Genomic DNA, 20,127 nt, shown 5'->3' with positions numbered 1-20,127 from the left:
TAGATGGGTCATTGACCTTGACTTTGCTTGCTCTTGCCTCTAGATCCTTAGCGGAAACATAGGGAAATAAGAAGTCACACGCAGAGGACATGCTATCCGGGTCCCAACAACCTGGCATGTGACAAAAGAAGCCACTCCCTTGTTAATGAGACTTGAAGATGGTAGAGGAAGTGGGCCTTGAGGACGTAGCTTAAAAAGAATCAAATGTAGAGGCCTCAGCTCATTCTCGGAAGCAAGAGCCATAATAAATCCTCTGGGATCCTGAGTCCTGCTCTACACAGGTTCCTTTGGGCCCCACGTGAATGGATAAGACTTCTTAGTGCTTCAAACACAAACCACAGAGATGCCTTTTTCACGTCCCAAGGTCTACAGGGGGTCCTCGAGGAAACAGGCAGCCAGGGAATAGTATTTGTGCTATTCCGAGGCCATGGGCACAACTTCTGGCCCGTTACTTGCTTGGGAAACCAGGGGGATAAACTCCTGAACCTAGCATTGCCCACCTGTGAGCTGTTTCCTTGGCAACACTGTGGTTTAACCTCGTCAGCTGTTCCTGGAGAATGTTCTGTGGGATGCTGTTGACTGAGACAACTCGTCGCTGGGCGTTAAGTAGCTTCTTCACATAAGAACTACTTATGTGAACGCTATGTAAAGAGTGTTCACACAATGCTCCACAGCATGGGGGAGACCACGGTCCCCCAGAGCAGACGAACTCCCGAAGAAAAGCCCTGTGTCTTCCTGGGCTTTCTATGCCCACAAAACCAACAATACAGTGTGGGGCGATACACGGCCTTGCTTTCATGATGGGAGACTGCCTTTCTTTTCCCTGGGCTCATGCGTAAATGAGGCTCTAACTCAGATGGTGTCCTGGTCAGAAATTATAAGGGTCAGAAACCCACTCAAATAAACTCAATTGCAGGGTCTACTATGAAGCTATAACAGACAATCTCTCTGATGCAGGAACCCAAGTCCAACCTGGCCTCCTGAAAGCCATCTGGGAGACAGCTCAGATGCCATGCTCTCCATTTTTCCTGGCTGCTCCCTGAATTCCGCCAGAACTTGGCTTGCTCCTGGGTCTTGCGTGCAGCTGGGACGGCCTTTACGGTGAACATCATCTGACCCTTCTGCTCCAGAGCACACTTCCACATTTATGTCCAGGGGCAGATTCTTAAGACACAGAAACTGATCGATTGCCCCTAGGCTCAATTTTCCATCCAACTCCAATTAGCTGTGGATACCATGGGCAGGTCCACTTAGCCCAAACACAGCCCCTACTGGGGGCTTAAGCTGGACAGGCACCTCAAACATGGCTACCCAAGTGAGGAGGGGGCATTAGTGATAGAAGGGTCCAGACATTTTTCTCTTCAGTAGGGAATATTTGATCCTCAGGGGAAAAGGAATTGACGGCTGTAAGGTAAAATCCCTAGTCCTAAGAGGGTTGGCTCATATATTACAGAATTAAACATTTCAATTAAAAGACAACTCATAAAATCAACTACACTCTAATAAAAATCAAATTAAAAAAAAGACGACTCATGTTTCTTATAAATATATAACTTTATATATTATATATATTTACAATATGTACAGCATACAAATATGTTTTAATGTAATACTAATGGCAGTCTTGAAAACAGATGTTTCAAAACAAAAGATGGGTACTTATCCAAGGTGGGTTCCTGATCCATCCGGAACCCATATTCTAGACAATGCCCCAGCCCAGATTTCTGTAGAAGTCACAGGGAAGAGAGGGGTGGATGGAAGGTGGCTCCGATACCCTTCCCCCTCCCAATTACCCTGGCTTTCCACTGGCACCGGCTAACATGACCCCACATACACCCCTAAAATGGGCAGACCCTGGGGCCTGGGCACAGTGCCTGGCACATAGTGGGCACTCCAGTACTTGTGGAATGAATAAAAGTGGCTGCTTTTAACCATCATGTCTAAGGCAGCATTTCCATAATCCAGAAGATTCGGTCACAGAGCTACGGCTGGTCTAGAAGCAAATGTTTTAGGTGTTTCCACTTTATAAGTAAAACAATCTACACGTTCAAGTGCTAAATAAATTAAAAGTTTGCCACAAAGTGCCATTTCTTCCTCGTGCTTTGGAATCTGGAAGCCATCACATCATCCGGTCACAGCACTTATCTTCCAAAAGTTTCTGTACATTCGACTAGTTCATCTATCGTGCGCAGCAAATCTTCAAAGGAAGGCCTTCCCTCTGGTTTCTACAATTCAAAATCAAGTAGAAGCTGTGGGTTCCAGAATCCATCCCCAAAATGATTTTTCACTGCTCCAACTCAGATAGCATTGCATACCAGAGTAAGGGACTCCTTGCTTCAGGGCCGGAACACACATGCATCTCCGAACAGGTCTAATCGATCCTGCATGTGCTGCTGCTACACTAACCTTTCTGCCACATGGCTTTGGCATCCCATTCAAGAACCTAGCAGAGATCCTAACTGCCTGCAAAATCAAGTCCTGCTAACTCGCAGGGCCCTCTATAACCTGCCCCTCCCCCAGGCCCTTGCTACCCAGTTTTATTTCCCACAGAAACCCTCACATGGGCCCTATGCTCAATCAGAACAATCTCTACCCTTGTATACACACACCAAGTTCATTACCACCACCCTACCTTTGCTCACATTGTCCCCACTCCCCCTAGCACCACTTCTTGGCCAGAAGGCCAATCAATGCTCTTGGGAGGCATTATAGCAAGTGACCAGGGCATGGGCTTTGGAGTCAGACAGGACTCTGCTTCTCTGTAGTTAAGTGGCCTTAGGCAAGCAACAACTTGATATCCTCATCCACAGAGTGGTCATAGTAAAAGTATCCACACTTTGAAGGGTTATTTCGAGAACTAAATTGAAAGCACTCAGCACAGTGCCTAGCACATCATACCTGTGAGCTAACGTTACTGTTATCTTTCAAAAGTCATTTTGGTGTCTAATCTCTTCTATGAGGTGACATTTTAACATGGGGCGAAGGAAAACTTCCGACGACTGAGAGTAAATGACCTGAGGAAGCTGAGGCTTGGAGAAAAAAAACTTCTCTGGTGAAAGAGTAATACTTCGACAACACTAGAGGTCCACTGAAAGAACGGCTACTTCTCTGGGCTTATCCCCAGAGTCCCCAGCTCAGGCGACTGTGGCAGGAGCCCCACTTGGGAAGGGAGTGGCAGCCTGAATTTCCTATCTTAATTATTAGTGTTTTCCACTTCTTCACATCTTCTTCCCATTATTCAGACTGAGTTGAGAAGACTGGCTTCCTGCTTAAGAGTTAGAAATCATATAAAACATGCGCTCATTCACTAGGCTATAAAGACCACACAGTTTGAATCGACCAAGCCCAGATCCCTGAATGCTTTAGAGATTGAAGAAAAAAGCACCCGAAAAAATGTTATACCTCCTGCCAACATCTCAGCATCACCTCGTATACATATCTGGACGCCAACTTCGGCTGATGGAGTCGGTGGCCGCGAGTAACCATGGTTACCACTTCATAGTTGGTGTTTTTCTCAAAGGGCATTCTGCCTTCAGTGAATATTTCCCACATTAAGACACCTGGAAGAGGAGAAGGATTGCCAAACGATGCACTCAGTTCCTCTTCAGGGCAGAGTTGAGGGGAAATGGAGCATGGCTCTTACCAAATGACCAGATATCTGATTTGCTGCTAAAGCGGCTGTAATTAAACACCTCAGGTGGACACCACTTCACGGGAAATTTAGCACCGGAAGAACTCGTGTACTGATCATCCAGAACATACCTAGAGTAAGACACTGAGTTACGGTCTGTATTTTGTACATGTTCTTTAATTTTTCTCCCCCTTAAAATCAAAAGCACAGTTGACTGAAGTCCAACAGGCATCCGGTTGAAGCTGGCTGTTTGCGTGTGCAGCCACGCCTCTGCAATTGCCCTCTTCCTCTAAGTGCTTGAGATGGATGCACTGTGACATTCTATCTGCGCTTTCACTTTTCTGTTTTTCTTTTTCATAAGGCATTGGAGGCAGCATACAATAAAAGAGTTTTGCAAACTTTCTTTTTAAGAAGCAGTTCTGTTGTTTAAACAAAAAATTTTACCCAAAGGCCCCACATGTAAAACATCTAAAGCAGAGCTGCTCTAAAGGAAGTGGTGCAAAGCGCTTGGAGCACATGTGCTTTTGCCCCCATGATTCCACAGAGCACAACTTAAAACTATAGCAAATAAAAAGAGCAAATTGCAAAATGATGTACGCACATGGTGGTGTATATAGGTATATACCATGACGTCCATCCTCTATACACACACACACTCAGAACAATACTATGTAATTTCTCTATGGGAGCATACTTATGTCCTTCTGGAAGGACACACACAAACTGGTAACACTGGTTACCCCTGGGGAGGATCTTAATTGGGGTGCTAAATATGGGTTCTTCAGCCCTTTCTGTAATGTGTTCAGTATGTATTTACAAGAGGAAGGTGTTTAAGTATTATAGGAACATACCAGCTTAATTTCTGCAAGCTCCATGGGAAAATATTCAAATGATTGCACAAACTTCCTTTGCTGTATAGACAAAGATGGTGACAGTGCCACCATGGGCGTCTGTCAGTCAGGGGAGTCTGAACTGAGTGTAGAATGAGTGTTTCAAAGGAGCTGATGCAAAAGTACAGGTTTTTTGAAAGCCAAACATATGAAAATCAAACCTGAAATTGGAGGCCTTGCCTGTTAGATACAGAATATCTTCACAGAAAACAAACAAAGAGCACTGGGTCCTTATTGCCCTGACAGCCAGCAGTTCTGGTCCCATTTCGGACAGCAATGGCTTTCTAACCTCCCTCGGCCCGAGTTTCCTCAGGAGTGAGACCTGGCCTGGCCTGCCTTTATAACCGTTCCTCATGCTGGCCATGGGCTGACCACCCCGACCCCCTTTTGATTCTTGAGCAGGTCAAGCTCATCCCAAATTTCAAGCTTTTGGACTCGGTGTTCTGCCACCTGGAATATTTTATCCTCAGACTTTCACCTAACTGACTACTTCCTGCCTTTTGGGTCTCTTTTCAGATATCCTGGTCTCAAAGAGGCCTTCGAGAGGCACCAGATTTGAAGTCGCTACCGTCACCCCTGCCCCGCGCCATCACTCAGTACCCGCCCGCCCCACCAGCCCCAAGTTATCGCTATCACAGGGGTCGGCAAACTTTTTCTGTAAAAGGCCAGACAAAGAGTGTTTTAGATTTTGCAGGCCTCTGTAGAGTGAAAGCAGCCAGCCAGCACATCTGTGAATGAGTCTGTGTCCTATTAACACTTTATTTATGGACACTGGCTTTTGACTTTCAGATAATTTTCACATGTCATAATATTTTTAAAGTTTTTTTTTTCCCAACCATTAAACAATGTGAACACCGTGGTTGGCTCACGGGCCATACACACATAAGTGTTGGGTCAGATGTGGTCCAGAAGCCGAGGTTTGCGGACCCCTGCTCTGTCACCTCGCTCTGTGCTCTCCCTTCTTAGTGGTTCTCAGGTCTTATGTTTCTCTCGCCTCCTGAATTTAACCTGCACGTGGGCAGGGACTCACATGGATAATGTCATCCTCTGCAAGGGTTCAATCTCTAGTGTTGTGCCTGGCACAGAGCAGGCACCTAATTTTGTATGGATGGGTGTACAGATAAATGAATGGATGAAGGAAGGAGGGAAAGAAAGGACAAATGAAATACTTTTTAAAGGACTTTTCTAACACCCTATTAAGATTACAAATATTTAGAGAATAAAAACATTACCGATTTGCGTATTCTAAAAACTTACCCCGAACACATTTCTATCAAAACAAAAGATTCTAGAAATTTAATCCACACCAGGGAGAAAAGAAAGTAGTGTATTTAACGGGCTATACTACCACCTAGTGGAGAGAATGATTAACAATAATTAACACAATGTATACTGTGTTATTTTAATATATTTTATCTCAGGACATCTAATAGGGTTTCTTTTTCGCTTTATCAATGCAGATTATTTCCATGCTTATCAATTCTATAAGCTAATGTGAATATCAACTAAAGCCATATAATGAAGTATTAAGTAATCATAATTTCTCAACAGTTTACCTGAGAAAAAGCCAAAGCTAACAGTAAAAAGACAAATTCAGCAAAGAAATCTTTCAAAATATAGATAATCTATTTTCTAACCTTATATAAAAAACACTAAGAAGCAGAAAAATCAATCCGTACAAAAATGATGGGGACTTAAAAAAAAATGATGGGTACTTCTAATGTTTTGTTAAAGGAACAAAAGATATTTCAAAATAGCTCTTAAACAGGCATCAGAGGAAGAAGTTGACACAAACTGCAAAGAAAAAGTCAAGTACTTTCAAGGGAAAGGCCACAGTCTTACATTAATTTAATCTAAAATTTATAGAAAATGTTCACATATACTCAGCCTTACCTAGCCATTCCAAAATCAGAAACTTTCACAATTCCTGCCTCATTTACTAGACAATTTCTGGCAGCCTGGAAAACAACATTATAATGGTATATTAGTTGCAAAGTTCCACAATAAAAGTAGAAAAATATAAGTTCTATTTATATTAAATTTAGTGTAACCCAGTCAACATTTTCAGAGGTGGTGTCTCTTATAAATTTATTTTTACCCCTATGGAAATGTCTTCAACATTTATATGAAAGAATGGATAGAAAGACAGGTCAAAAGTCTCATGTGCAAAAAGGCATTATTACATAATCTTTGCCAACTGTCATATCTATACAAGGACTAATAGGAGGGTCAATCAGCTTTTTGCCCACCCATTTCTATTCTTATTAAACTATCTGATTTTCTTATTGATAGTGACAACATCTCTTAAAGTCCTTAATTCAGGTTCTTACTAGGCGAGCCTTATAACACACAAGCATCAGAGTGATGGGTGAACAATCTTTTACCCAGTGGCTTTGCTCAATGATTGGTCTTCTCTAACCCAAAGAGTCAAAAGAACAGCCATGTGTAACATAGTTTGCTTTGTCATTTATGACAAATACAATTCTAGATTATTTATACTTTCTTCCCCATTCTTTAAGGTTACAAGGTTCAAGAAAATAGTTTGGAAAAAGACATAGTATTTCTCAGAAGGAAGACATGATGACAATCTTTTTCATGCTATAACCCATAGACTAAGAATGTATTTTTCTTCCTTATGCTTCAGAATTTTATTCTCTGTACATGGCAAATTCCATTTATGCGAGGTTATTTCCTGTTGAATGCGTTTTAAGAGTCTCTTTTAAAGTATGAGTTAATACCCGTTCCCTGGATTATCACCGTCTTCCTATAAAGATACCTTATCATGCCTTTACTTTATAGTCACCAGGATTCTTCACCCAGGAGACAGAAGCATCAAAATCTTCCCTTAAGGGATGACAAAAACCTACCCTAATGATGTCAGTATCATAGGCACAAACATATCAAAATTGCCTTCACCAAGGTGTGGTATGTGTAGAGAGGTGTAACCTGCCATACCCACGTAGACAACAGATTTCCATCAGTTTTAAAAGTCAAAAAAGAGGAAGGTGCTAAATTCACAAGTTTCAATATGACAAAGAGATGTTCTTCATCATCACTGAGCATAATAATAATAATAACTAATGTTACACATATCACATCTTCTATTTTGCAAAGTCCTTTGCCCCAGTCATAAAATGTGATCTTTAAAAGTTTTGTAAAAGAAAAGCCCAGGACTGGATGGCTTCACTGGTGAATTCCACCAAACATTTAAAGAAGAGTTAACACCAATCCTAAGTTCTCAAACTCTTCCAAAAAATTTTAAAAGGTTCACTTCCAATCTCATTTTATAAGGTCAACATTGCCCTAACTCCTAAGCAAGATAAGGACACAAAAAGAAAATAAAAATACAGGCCAATATGGCTGATGAACATAGATGAAAAAATCCTCAACAAAATATTAGCAAACAGAATTCAACAGCACATTAAAAGGATCATACGCCATGATCCAGTGGTGTTTATCCCTGGGATACAAGGATGGTTTGACATAGGCAAATCAAAAACGTGATACACCACACTAACAGAAGGAAGGATAAAAATCACATGATCATCTCAACAGATACAGAAAAAGCATTTGACAAAATTCAAAATCCTTTCATTTCATGATTAAAAACTCTCAACAAGTTAGGTATAGAAGGAATGTACCTCAACATAATAAAAGTCATATATTACAAGCCCACAGCTAACAACATACTCAATGGTGAAAAGCTAAAAGCTTTTCTTCCAAGATCAGGAACAAGACAAGGATGCCCACTCTTGTCACTTCTATTGAACATAGTACTGAAAGTCCTAGCCAGAGCAACTAGGTAAGAAAAAGAAATAAAAGGCATCCAAATTGGAATAGAAAAGTAAGATTGTCTCTGTTTGCAGATGACATGATCTTATATATAGAAAACTCTAAAGACTCCACTAAAAAACTGTTAGAAGTAATAAAAGAACTCAGTAAAGTTGCAGGATACAAACTAAACATAGAAAAATCAGTTTTGTTTCTATACGCTAACAATGAACTGAGAGAAATTAAGAAAGCAAGTGAATTTCAATAGCAACAAAAACATTAACATACATAGGTAAATTTCACCAAGCAGGTGAAAGATCTGTACACTGAAAACTGTAAGACACTGATGAAAGAAACTGAAGAAGACACAAATAAATGGCAAGATATCCTGTGTTCACAGAGTGGAAGAATTAATACTGTTAAAATGTCCATACTACCCAAAATGATCTACACATTTAATGCAACCCTATCAAAATTCCACTACATTTTTCAGAGAAATATAAAAAACAATCTAAATTTCATACGAAACTACAAAAGACCTTGAATAGCCAAAACAATCTTGAAAATGAATAAAGCTGGAGGCATCACATTTCCTGATTTTGAACTAGATTACAGAAATATAGTAATCAAAACTGTATGGTACTGGCACAGAAACAGAGACATAGACCAATGGAACGGGACAGAGAATCCAGAAATAAACCCATGTATATATGGTCAACTAATCTTTAACATGGGCACCAAGAACACACAATGGGGAAAGGATAATCTCTTCCATAAATGGTGCTGAGAAATTCAAATATCCATAGGCAAAATAATGAAATTGGACCCTACTCTTACACCATACACAAAATTAACTTGAAATTGATTAAAGACTTAAATGTAACACCTGAAAATATACAACTCTTAGAAGAAAACATAGGGGAAAAGCTCTTTGACATGGTCTTGGCAATGATTTTTTGGATCTGACACCAAAGCACAGGCAACAAAAGCAGTAATAAATAACTAGGGCTATACCAAAGTAAAAAGTTTTTTCACAGCAAAGGAAACAATCAACAAAATGAAAAGGCAAACTACAGAATGGGAAAAAAAATATTTGTAAAACATGTACCTGATAAAGGGTTAATATCTAAAATATATAAGGAACTCATTCAACTCAACAGCAAAAAAGTAAATATTCGATTGAAAAATGAGCAGAGGACTGAATACACATTTTATCAAAAAAGACACACAAGGGAATTCCCTGGCGGTCCAGTGGTTAGTACTCCACACTTCCACTGCAGGGGGCACAGGTTCAATCCTAGTTGGGGAACTAAGATCCCGCATGCTGTGTGGCAAGGCCAAAAAAAAAAAAGACATGCAAATGGCTAATAGGTACGTGGAAAGGGGCTCAACACCACTAATCATCAGGGAAATGCAAATCAAAACCACAATGAGATATCACCTCACACCTGTCAGAATGACTACCAACAAAAACACGAGATGACAACAGCTGGCAAAAAAGAAAAGGTGGAGAGCAGAAGCAAGAAGAACTACAATCCTGTAGCCTGTGGAACAAAAACCACATTCACAGAAAGATAGACAAGATGAAAAGGCAGAGGGCTATGTACCAGATGAAGGAACAAGATAAAACCCCAGAAAAACAACTAAATGAAGTGAAGATAGGCAACCTTCCAGAAAAAGAATTCAGAAGAATGATAGTGAAGATGATCCAGGACCTCAGAAAAACAATGGAGGAAAAGATCGATAAGATGCAAGAAATGTTTAACAAAGACCTAGAAGAATTAAAGAACAAACAAACAGAGATGAACAATAAAATAACTGAAATGAAAACTACACTAGAAGGAATCAATAGCAGAATAACTGAGGCAGAAGAACGGATAAGTGACCTGGAAGACAGAATGGTGGAATTCACTGCCGCGGAACAGAATAAAGAAAAAAGAATGAAAAAAAAATGAAGACAGCCTAAGAGACCTCTGAGGCAACATTAAATGCAACAACATTCGCATTATAGGGGTCCCAGAAGGAGAAGAGAGAGAGAAAGGACCAGAGAAAATATTTGAAGAGATTATAGTCGAAAACTTCCCTAACGTGGGAAAGGAAATAGCCACCCAAGTCCAGGAAGCGCAGCGAGTCCCATACAGGATAAACCCAAGGAGAAACATGCCGAGACACATAGTAATCAAATTGGCAAAAATTAAAGACAAAGAAAAATTATTGAAAGCAACAAGGGAAAAATGACAAATAACACACAAGGGAACTCCCACAAAGTTAACAGCTGATTTCTCAGCAGAAACTCTACAAGCCAGAAGGGAGTGGCACGATATACTTAAAGTGATGAAAGGGAAGAACCTACAACCAAGATTACTCTACCCGGCAAGGATCTCATTCAGATTCGATGGAGAAATCAAAAGCTTTACAGACAAGTAAGAGAATTCAGCACCACCAAACCAGCTCTACAACAAATGCTAAAGGAACTTCTCTAAGTGGGAAACACAAGAGAAGAAAAGGACCTACAAAAGCAAACCCAAAACAATTAAGAAAATGGTCATAGGAACATACACATCGATAACCACCTTAAATGTGAATGGATTAAATGCTCCAAACAAAAGACACAGACTGGCTGAATGGATACAAAAACAAGACCCACCCATATGCTGTCTAAAAGAGGCCCACTTCAGACCTAGGGACACATACAGACTGAAAGTGAGGGGATGGAAAAAGATATTCCATGCAAATGGAAATCAAAATAAAGCTGGAATAGCAATCCTCATATCAGATAAAATAGACTATAAAATAAAGAATGTTATAAGAGAAAAGGAAGGACACTACATAATGATCAAGGGGTCAATCCAAGAAGATATAACAATTATAAATATATATGTACCCAATGTAGGAGCACCTCAATACATAAGGCAACTGCTAACAGCTATAAAAGAGGAAATCGACAGTAACACAGTAATAGTGGGGGACTTTAACACCTCACTTACACCAATGGACAGATCATCCAGAATTAAAATAAATAAGGAAAAGGAAGCTTTAAATGACACAATAGACCAGAGAGATTTAACTGATATTTATAGGACATTCCAACCAAAAACAGCAAATTACACTTTCTTCTCAAGTGCACACGGAACATTCTCCAGGATAGATCACGTCTTGGGTCACAAATAAAGCCTCAGTAAACTTAAGAAAGTTGAAATCATATCAAGCATCTCTTCTGACCACAATGCTATGAGATTAGAAATGAATTACAGGGAAAAAATGTAAAAAACACAAACACATGGAGGCTAAACAATACATTACTAAATAACCAAGAGATCACTGAAGAAATCAAAGAGGAAATCAAAAAATACCTAGAGACAAATGACAATGAAAACACGACGATCCAAACCCTATGGGATGCAGCAAAAGAGTTCTAGGAGGGAAGTTTATAGCTATACAAGCCTACCTCAAGAAACAAGAAAAATCTCAAATAAACAATCTAACCTTACACCTAAAGGAACTAGAGAAAGAAGAACAAACAAAACCCAAAGTTAGCAGAATGAAAGAAATCATAAAGATCAGAGCAGAAATAAATGAAATAGAAACAAAGAAAACAATAGCAAAGATCAATAACTCATAAAAGTGCTAACAAAAGATCAAGATGAAAAAAAAAATTAATTACATGGGACTGAGTGAACTGATGAGGATGAGTATAATTTTTGTGACTTTCTGTTTGAATTAAAAAAAAAAATCCCACAAGGACTCAGAGGCAAAGAATATACAAATCAATTTTCACTGCAAAGTAAAGGAGCTGCTACAGTGGAGGATTACTGGACTGAATGTCAATATTATGACATAGTATGAGTGTGTTTCATGTTTGGTAATTGCAATCATTGTTGCTTTTGTTGTGGTCATCCATGTACAATGCTTGATGTCAGTCTATTTATCTCTTGTAAAAATAAAATACAGTGTGAGTGTGTGTGGGGAAAAAAAAAAAAAAGAGGGAGAGGACTCAAATCAATAAAATTAGAAATGAAAAAGGAGTTACAACAGACACCGCAGAAATACAAAGCATCCTAAGAGACTACTACAAGCAACTCTATGCCAATAAAATGGACAACCTGGAAGAAACGGACAAATTCTTAGAAAGGTATAACCTTCCAAGACTGAACCAGGAAGAAACAGAACTATAAACAGACCAATCACAAGTAATGAAATTGAAACTGTGATTAAAAATCTTCCAACAAACAAAAGTCCAGGACCAGATGGCTTCACAGGTGAATTCTATCAAACATTTAGAGAAGAGCTAACACCCATCTTTCTCAAACTCTTCCAAAAAACTGCAGAGGAAGGAACACTCCCAAACTCATTCTATGAGGCCACCATCACCCTGATACCAAAACTAGACAAAGATACTACAAAAAAAGAAAATTACAGATCAATATCACTGATGAATATGGATGCAAAAATCCTCAACAAAATACTAGCAAACAGAATCCAGCAACACTTTAAAAGGATCATACACCATGATCAAGTGGGATTTACCCCAGGGATGCAAGGATTCTTCAATATATGCAAATCAATCAATGTGATACACCATATTAACAAATTGAAGAATAAAAACCATATGATCATCTCAATAGAGGCAGAAAAAGCTTCTGACAAAATTCAACACCCATTTATGATAAAAACTCTCCAGAAAGTGGGCATAGAGGGAACCTACCTCAACATAATAAAGGCCATATATGACAAACCCACAGCAAACATCATTCTCAATGGTGAAAAGCTGAAAGCATTTCCTCTAAGATCAGGAACAAGACCAGGATGTCCACTCTCGCCACTATTATTCAACATAGTTTTGGAAGTCCTAGCCATGGCAATCAGAGAAGAAAAAGAAATAAAAGGAATACCAATTGGAAAAGAAGAAGTAAAACTGTCACTGTTTGCAGATGACATGATACTATACATAGAGAATCCTAAAGATGCTGCCAGAAAACCACTAGAGCTAATCAATGAATTTGGTAAAGTTGTAGGATGCAAAATTAATGCACAGAAATCTCTTGCATTCCTATACACTAATGATAAAAATTTGAAAGAGAAATTAAGGAAACACTCCCATTTACCACTGCAACAAAAGGAATAAAATACCTAGGAATAAACCCTACTTAGGGAGACAAAAGACCTGTATGCAGAAAACTATAAGACACTGATGAAAGAAATTAAAGATGATACCAACAGATGGAGAGATATACCATGTTCTTGGATTGGAAGAATCAATATTGTGAAAATGACTGTACCACCCAAAGCAATCTACAGATTCAATGCAATCTCTATCAAATTACCAATGGCATTTTTTACGGAACTAGAACAAAAAAATCTTAAAATTTGTATGGAGACACAAAAGACCCCGAATAGCCAAAGCAGTCTTAAAGGAAAAAAACGGAGCTGGAGGAATTAGACTTCCTGACTTCAGACTATACTACAAAGCTACAGTAATCAAGACAATATGGTACTGGCAGAAAAACAGAAACATAGATCAATGGAACAAGATAGAAAGCCCAGAGATAAACCCACGGACCTATGGTCAACTAATCTGTGACAAAGGAGGCAAGGATATACAATGGAGAAAAGACAGTCACTTCAATAAGTGGTGCTGGGAAAACTGGACAGCTACATGTAAAAGAATGAATTTAGAACACTCCCTAACACCATACACAAAGATAAACTCAAAATGGATTCGAGAACTAAATGTAAGACCGGACACTATAAAACTCTTAGAAGAAAACATAGGAAGAACACTCTTTGACATAAATCACAGCAAGAACTTTTTTGATCCACCTCCTAGAGTAATGGAAATAAAACCAAAAATAAACAAATGGGACCTAATGAAACTCAAAAGCTTTTGCACAGCAAAGGAAACCATAAACAAGACAAAAAGACAATCCTCAGTATGGGAGAAAATATTTGCAAACGAATCAATGGACAAAGGATTAATCTCCAAAATATATAAACAGCTCATGCAGCTCAATACTAGAGAAACAAACAACCCAATCCAAAAATGGGCAGAAGAACTAAATAGACATTTCTCCAAAGAAGACATACAGATGGCCAAGAAGCACATGAAAAGCTGCTCAACATCACTAATTATTAGAGAAATGCAAATCAAACAACAATGAGGTATCACCTCACACTAGTTAGAATGGGCATCATCAGAAAATCTACAAACAACAAATGCTGGAGAGGGTGTGGAGAAAAGGGAACCCTCTTGCACTGTTGGTGGGAATGTAAATTGATACAGCCACTATGGAGAACAGTATGGAGGTTCCTTAAAAAGCTAAAAATAGAACTACCATATGATCCAGCAATCCCACTACTGGGCATATACCCAGAGAAAACCATAATTCAAAAAGACATATGTATCCCAATGTTCATTGCAGCACTATTTACAATAGCCAGGTCATGGAAGCAACCTAAATGCCCATCAACAGACGAATGGATAAAGAAGTTGTGGTACATATATACAATGGAATATTACTCAGCCATAAAAAGGAGTGAAATTGAGTCATGTGTTGAGACGTGGATGGATCTAGAGACTGTCATACAGAGTGAAGTAAGTCAGAAAGAGAAAAACAAATCTCATATATTAATGCATGTATGTGGAACCTAGAAAAACGGTACAGATGAACCTGTTTGCAGGGCAGAAGTTGAGACACAGATGCAGAGAACAAACGTATGGACACCAAGGGGGGAAAGCCATGGGGGGGTGGGGGTGGGGGTGGGGGTGTGCTGAATTAGGCGATTGGGATTGACATGTATACACTGATGTGTATAAAATTTATGACTAATAAGAACCTGCTGTATAAAAAATAAATAAAACAAAATTCAGAAATTAAAAAAATAAACAACTAATACTAAACTTTCTTTGGGTTATTTTTATGGAAATATGTTAATATAAATGTTTCAGACATTACATGAAATTCCTAAAAATCTTATATGTTCTGTTATAATGTTATAAGTCATAATTCTAGTTATTACTTTAAAATGTATATCTCAGAAATAACAAAAAAAGAAAAGGTGGAGAAAGAGGAACCCTTGTATACTGTTGGTGGGAATGCAAATTGGCATGGCCACTATGGAAAGCAGTATGGAGGTTCCTCAAGAAATTAAAAACAGAACTACCATATATATGATCCATCAGTCCCACTTCCTAGTATGCAGCTGAAGGAAACAAAATCAGTACCTTAAAGAAATATCTGCACTCCCATATTCATAGCAGCATTATTCACAATAGCCAGATATGGAAACAACCTAAGTGTCCATCAATGGGTGAATGAATAAAGACAATGTGGTGTGTGTGTATATATATATATATATATATATATATATAGATAAAATGGAACATTGTTCAACCATAAAAAAAAGAAGGAAATCTCATCAGTTGCAACAACATGGATGAACCTGGAGGACACTATGTTAAGTGAAACAGACCAGACAGAGAAAGACAAATACTATATGCTATCACTTATATATGGAATCTAAGGGGAAAAAAAAATGGAACTCATAGAAAGGAAGACTATACTGGTGATTGCCAGGGGTTGGGGGGGGTTAGGGGAAATGGAGATGTTGGTCAAAGGGTACAAACTTTCAGTTACAAGATAAGTTTTGAGGATCTAAGATATAGCATGATGGCTATAGTTAATAATAGAGTATTGTATACTTTAACAGGGACTAACGGTTCTACCAACATACTGAAAATAGACACATTTGGGAAGAATAGGCAGAGAAGAAAAAGAGAAAGAAAAAACGAGTGGAGAAGAGAGGGAGACAGAGTGAGAGAGAGGAAAAATTAAGAAGCGTCTCCATCACAATAATTTAGAACCAGTAATAGATTACTTTTTCTGGTATTTTCTGGAATTAACGTCGACTCCATCTCTTTCCAGTGAAGAAAATGAACGAAAGGATTTCTGTTATAGTTTCAGCTTCTAGCGTGTGAGATGGAAAACAGCTTAGGACTTAGTCAAAGGATAAGTCAACGCTTAACTTCCCTTTTATCACCATATGCATGTCATTTCACTTCTCTGATGCTAATTTTCTTATCTATAAGAAAATGGTGGTCAGAAAATCTGTTATAATTAGCTATCTCATGGGATTCTTATGAAGACCAAATGTAATGCATGGTAACTAACTTGGAAATATTACCTAGGTAATTATGTATGATTTAATAAGCAGGTACCTATGTAATTATATACTACATGTATTAGATTTAATAAAGGTCTTTCTGTTAAAACTATGGGGCAAGTTAAATTTACCACATTTAAAAGTAATGGTGATATATTGTTGAGAACAAAACTTGGGTATGAACACGTCATTGCTCATCTGTTGACCCAGATTACAAAGGAATTTGGCTGGTGATGGGAATGCAGGTGGTCTGTGATTACCAGGTCTCTGTGGATGAAGCTGTTTCTCTCCAGGTACTCCATCCCTTCACACACATCTTGACACATGCTCAGCAGCACATCTCTACTAAAATGGCCTTGTCTCTGTCGGAGGAAATTCAAAAGGCATCCCCTTTCCATGAACTCGGTAACGATGTAAATGGGTTTCTGCTGGGTGCATACACCATAAAGCTGTACTAACTTCGGGTGTGTCAGTTTCCTGAGAGGGAAGTCATGCATACACAGAGTTACTGCAGGGAAAGAAACCACCAGGGGTGTTAGCTGGCAAGGGGTCACTTTTTAATACAAAAAGGGGAACCGGAAAAAACATAGAAACTTACATCATTACTTTAGCTTCTTCTATAAAATCTTCCTCACACATGGCACCTTCCCTAATAGCTTTGATGGCTACTTTGTACTGAGCTCGCCACTTGCCAAGCCTTACTACTCCAAAGAGTCCACTCCCCAACTCCCTCATAAAGGTCAGCTCTGAAGGGTTAATCTCCCATTTTTCTGTGAGACAGAGGGGGAAAGTGATAAAATTTAATCAGGAGAATACAGTAGGAATCAGTGAGAAACAAAGAAACTATAACCAAGGTCAATCTAAAACTTACAAGGTAATACAATTACCAACACAGAGCAGACTTGCAACCTGCCCATAAGCGACAGAAGGTGGCTTTCCTCCCTCTGGGGAGGATGGACCCCTTCTCAGCTGTCACAATAAAAGCAAAGTGAACTGAAGAAGGCAAGAAGATGCTGCACAATAGGCTAATAATAATGGAGCTTGAAAGTTGAAGGTACTTTTTTCTTTTTTAAACAAATACTTCCTCCTTTACCATTCCTCCCCCTGAAGTTTTTTTTTTCTTTTTCAATTCCATCAAGTTGGAAAGAGTTTAACCTGTTTAAAAGGCTTTCACCAGTAGCACAAAGACAATCAAGTTGCATGTCTTCTCTATTACCTCCATCTTTACTTTCCTGTGAGTAGCCAACCAAGCCCAGTGAGAAGCAGGAAAGGCTTTGATTTATTTTAGAAGTAACATGGTAATGCTTATTTTTCACTGACGGACAGTTTTCTACCAAATAATGAATAATGATGAAAACAGAAAACCTAGGGTTACTACAGCTATAAGTGTAATCATCTAAAATCTCACTTGGTAAACTTATATAAAAACAGTTCCGCTATGTGGAATTCTACACATCTAAACTGGTCTTGTGATAACGGGTTCTTTTCAAGGAAAATTTGCCATGCAACTACAAAAGGAGTTACCGTAGCTGAATCCTGCAGTGGTTGGTGCATTCTCCCCCTTTGTGCTAACTGGGTACCGCAGCCTTGTGACAAGTCCTAGAAATCAAAAAGAGTATTACAGTTGAATTCACTCAATCATTCTGCATGGTAAAGCGCTAAACTAGAAACTCACTTACAAAATTCATTCATTTATTCACTTAGTGCTCATCTTCTTTGTGTATATATAGCCCTCTGCTATGTGCTAGCAAAAAATAAAGGAAGGTAGGAAGGAAGATGATCCTACTGTGGTCAAAACCAAGTCTGTGCGCCTGATGCACAGTGAGGCCAAACAAACCAAAATGTCGGAGTCTGGAGCAGAAAAAGGTTTATTGCAGGGCCAAGCAAGGAGGACGGGGGGCTTGTACTCAAAAGACCCAAACTCCCCAGTGGCCTTCGACAAGGGTTTTTAAAGACATCGTTAGGGGAGAGGGTAGTAAGACAAGTGATCAGTTCGTGGACCTTCTTCTGATTGGCCGACGGTAGGTAACAGGGTGATGTTTCAGGAATCTCAATCAACAACCTTCTGGTTCCAACCAGCCTGGGGTCTACCTGCTTGTGGTCAGCATGTAGTCACCATCCTCCACCCGGATGGGGGTCTTAGTTTCTGCAGAGCGACTCAAAGATATGCATCAGATTGTTATCTACATCCCTGCAGGAGGAACTAGGAGTCCTGTGACTCTAATCATTAACTGCTTGAGCCTGCTCTTTGGAGCTTGGGGAAGGCTTAGGAGACTAAAGCCTTTTTTTTTTTTTTTTTTTCCAAACAAGAAACGGGAAACACAGAGGAGCTTTTGTACCCAGGAAGGCCCCCACAGGGTCCTGCTTGGTTTCGCTACTCTCTGAGCCGACAATTTCATGTTTTTTAAATATACGTTTTTATTCATTCAACATTTTTTTTTAAAAATACAGTGTTTATCAGGCACTATGCTAGCATGGTGTCTTGCAAACACTTTAAAGGATGTTAAAAGGTTTCCAACAATTATTATCAATTATTATTTCATGTTCTTTTCTAGTATGAGATTTGAATTATGAAATGGAATTACAGTAGTCTACTAAAAATTAAAGTAGTTCACCTGACATAACTCAGCATTTGTAATCTTAGCATAAAAATTGGGCTCTACAATATTAACGACTGGGAATAACACAACTACTGGAAATCAGTGAGGCACCTTAAACCCTTTAACTTAAGTTGCTTACAGTACTAAATAAGAAATCCCAGGTATTTCTCCTATAAACACCTGTAGCACTATGTATTTCCTCTAATACAGCATATCTCATAGTAATTTAATATTGTTATGTACTTCTCTGTCTCCCCTACCAGATGGTAAGATCTGGGAGGGACAAGATCAATAGCCATCTAGTTCACCATAGTATGCCTACAGTCCGGCATAGTTCCTGGCAGGCAGTAGGCACTTAATACATGTTTCTGAAATGAGTGAATTGAGATAGCATAAAAATTCACACAAGAACAAAAAGAAAGAAATAGGGGGATGTGAATGCTGAAAAAGACTAGAATAAAAGATAAGAAAAAGTTCTTCAGGGGATAAATTGATATGAAATCAGTTCCTCAAATGTTAAACACGGAGTTATTATATGATCCAGCAAATCCATTCCTAGGTTAGTACCCAAAAGAAATGAAACATGTTTCACGCAAAAACTTGTACACAAATGTTCACAGCAGCATTACTCATAATGGCCAAAATGTGGAAACAGCCCAAATGTCCATCAACTGATGAATGATACAAAATGGATAAACAAAATCCACACAATGGATTATTATTCATCAGTAAAAAGGAGTGGAGTACTTATATAGGCTACGACATGGAGGAATGTCAAAAATATTATGCTCAAAGAAGCTAGTCACAACAGACTACATATGGTATGATTCCATTTACATGAAATGTCCAGAATAGGCAAATCTGTAGAGATAGAAAGCAGATTAGTGGGTGCCTAGGGCAGGACTGGTGGAAGGGGTTAAGGGGTGACTGCTAATGAGTTCAAGATTTCTTCACGGGGGATGCTGAAAATGACCTCAGATTATGGTGATAGTTGGCACAGCTCTGTAAATATACTAATTTACAGACCACTGAGTTGTGCACATCATGTGGGCGAACTTTATGGTGTGTAAATTAG

The 20,127-nt window shown here is 38.9% G+C and overlaps 1 protein-coding gene across 1 annotated transcript in view; it reads right to left on the bottom strand.

Annotated features, from left to right (window-relative positions):
* Positions 1 to 1,551: 1,551 nt before the first annotated feature.
* The window catches only part of TEC (tec protein tyrosine kinase), a 93,130-nt gene continuing 74,554 nt past the window's right edge, over positions 1,552 to 20,127 (bottom strand). Inside the window, 7 exon segments of the mRNA XM_036852423.1 lie at positions 1,552 to 2,225; positions 3,403 to 3,560; positions 3,644 to 3,762; positions 6,415 to 6,479; positions 16,713 to 16,929; positions 17,051 to 17,222; positions 17,977 to 18,051. Coding sequence (XP_036708318.1) covers positions 2,142 to 2,225; positions 3,403 to 3,560; positions 3,644 to 3,762; positions 6,415 to 6,479; positions 16,713 to 16,929; positions 17,051 to 17,222; positions 17,977 to 18,051 — 890 coding nt within the window. The 3' untranslated portion in view covers positions 1,552 to 2,141.

This window comes from Balaenoptera musculus, chromosome 5 (genome assembly GCF_009873245.2).
Source record: "Balaenoptera musculus isolate JJ_BM4_2016_0621 chromosome 5, mBalMus1.pri.v3, whole genome shotgun sequence".
NCBI classification, from domain to species: domain Eukaryota; kingdom Metazoa; phylum Chordata; class Mammalia; order Artiodactyla; family Balaenopteridae; genus Balaenoptera; species Balaenoptera musculus.
This window is presented reverse-complemented; position numbering and strand designations above follow the sequence as displayed.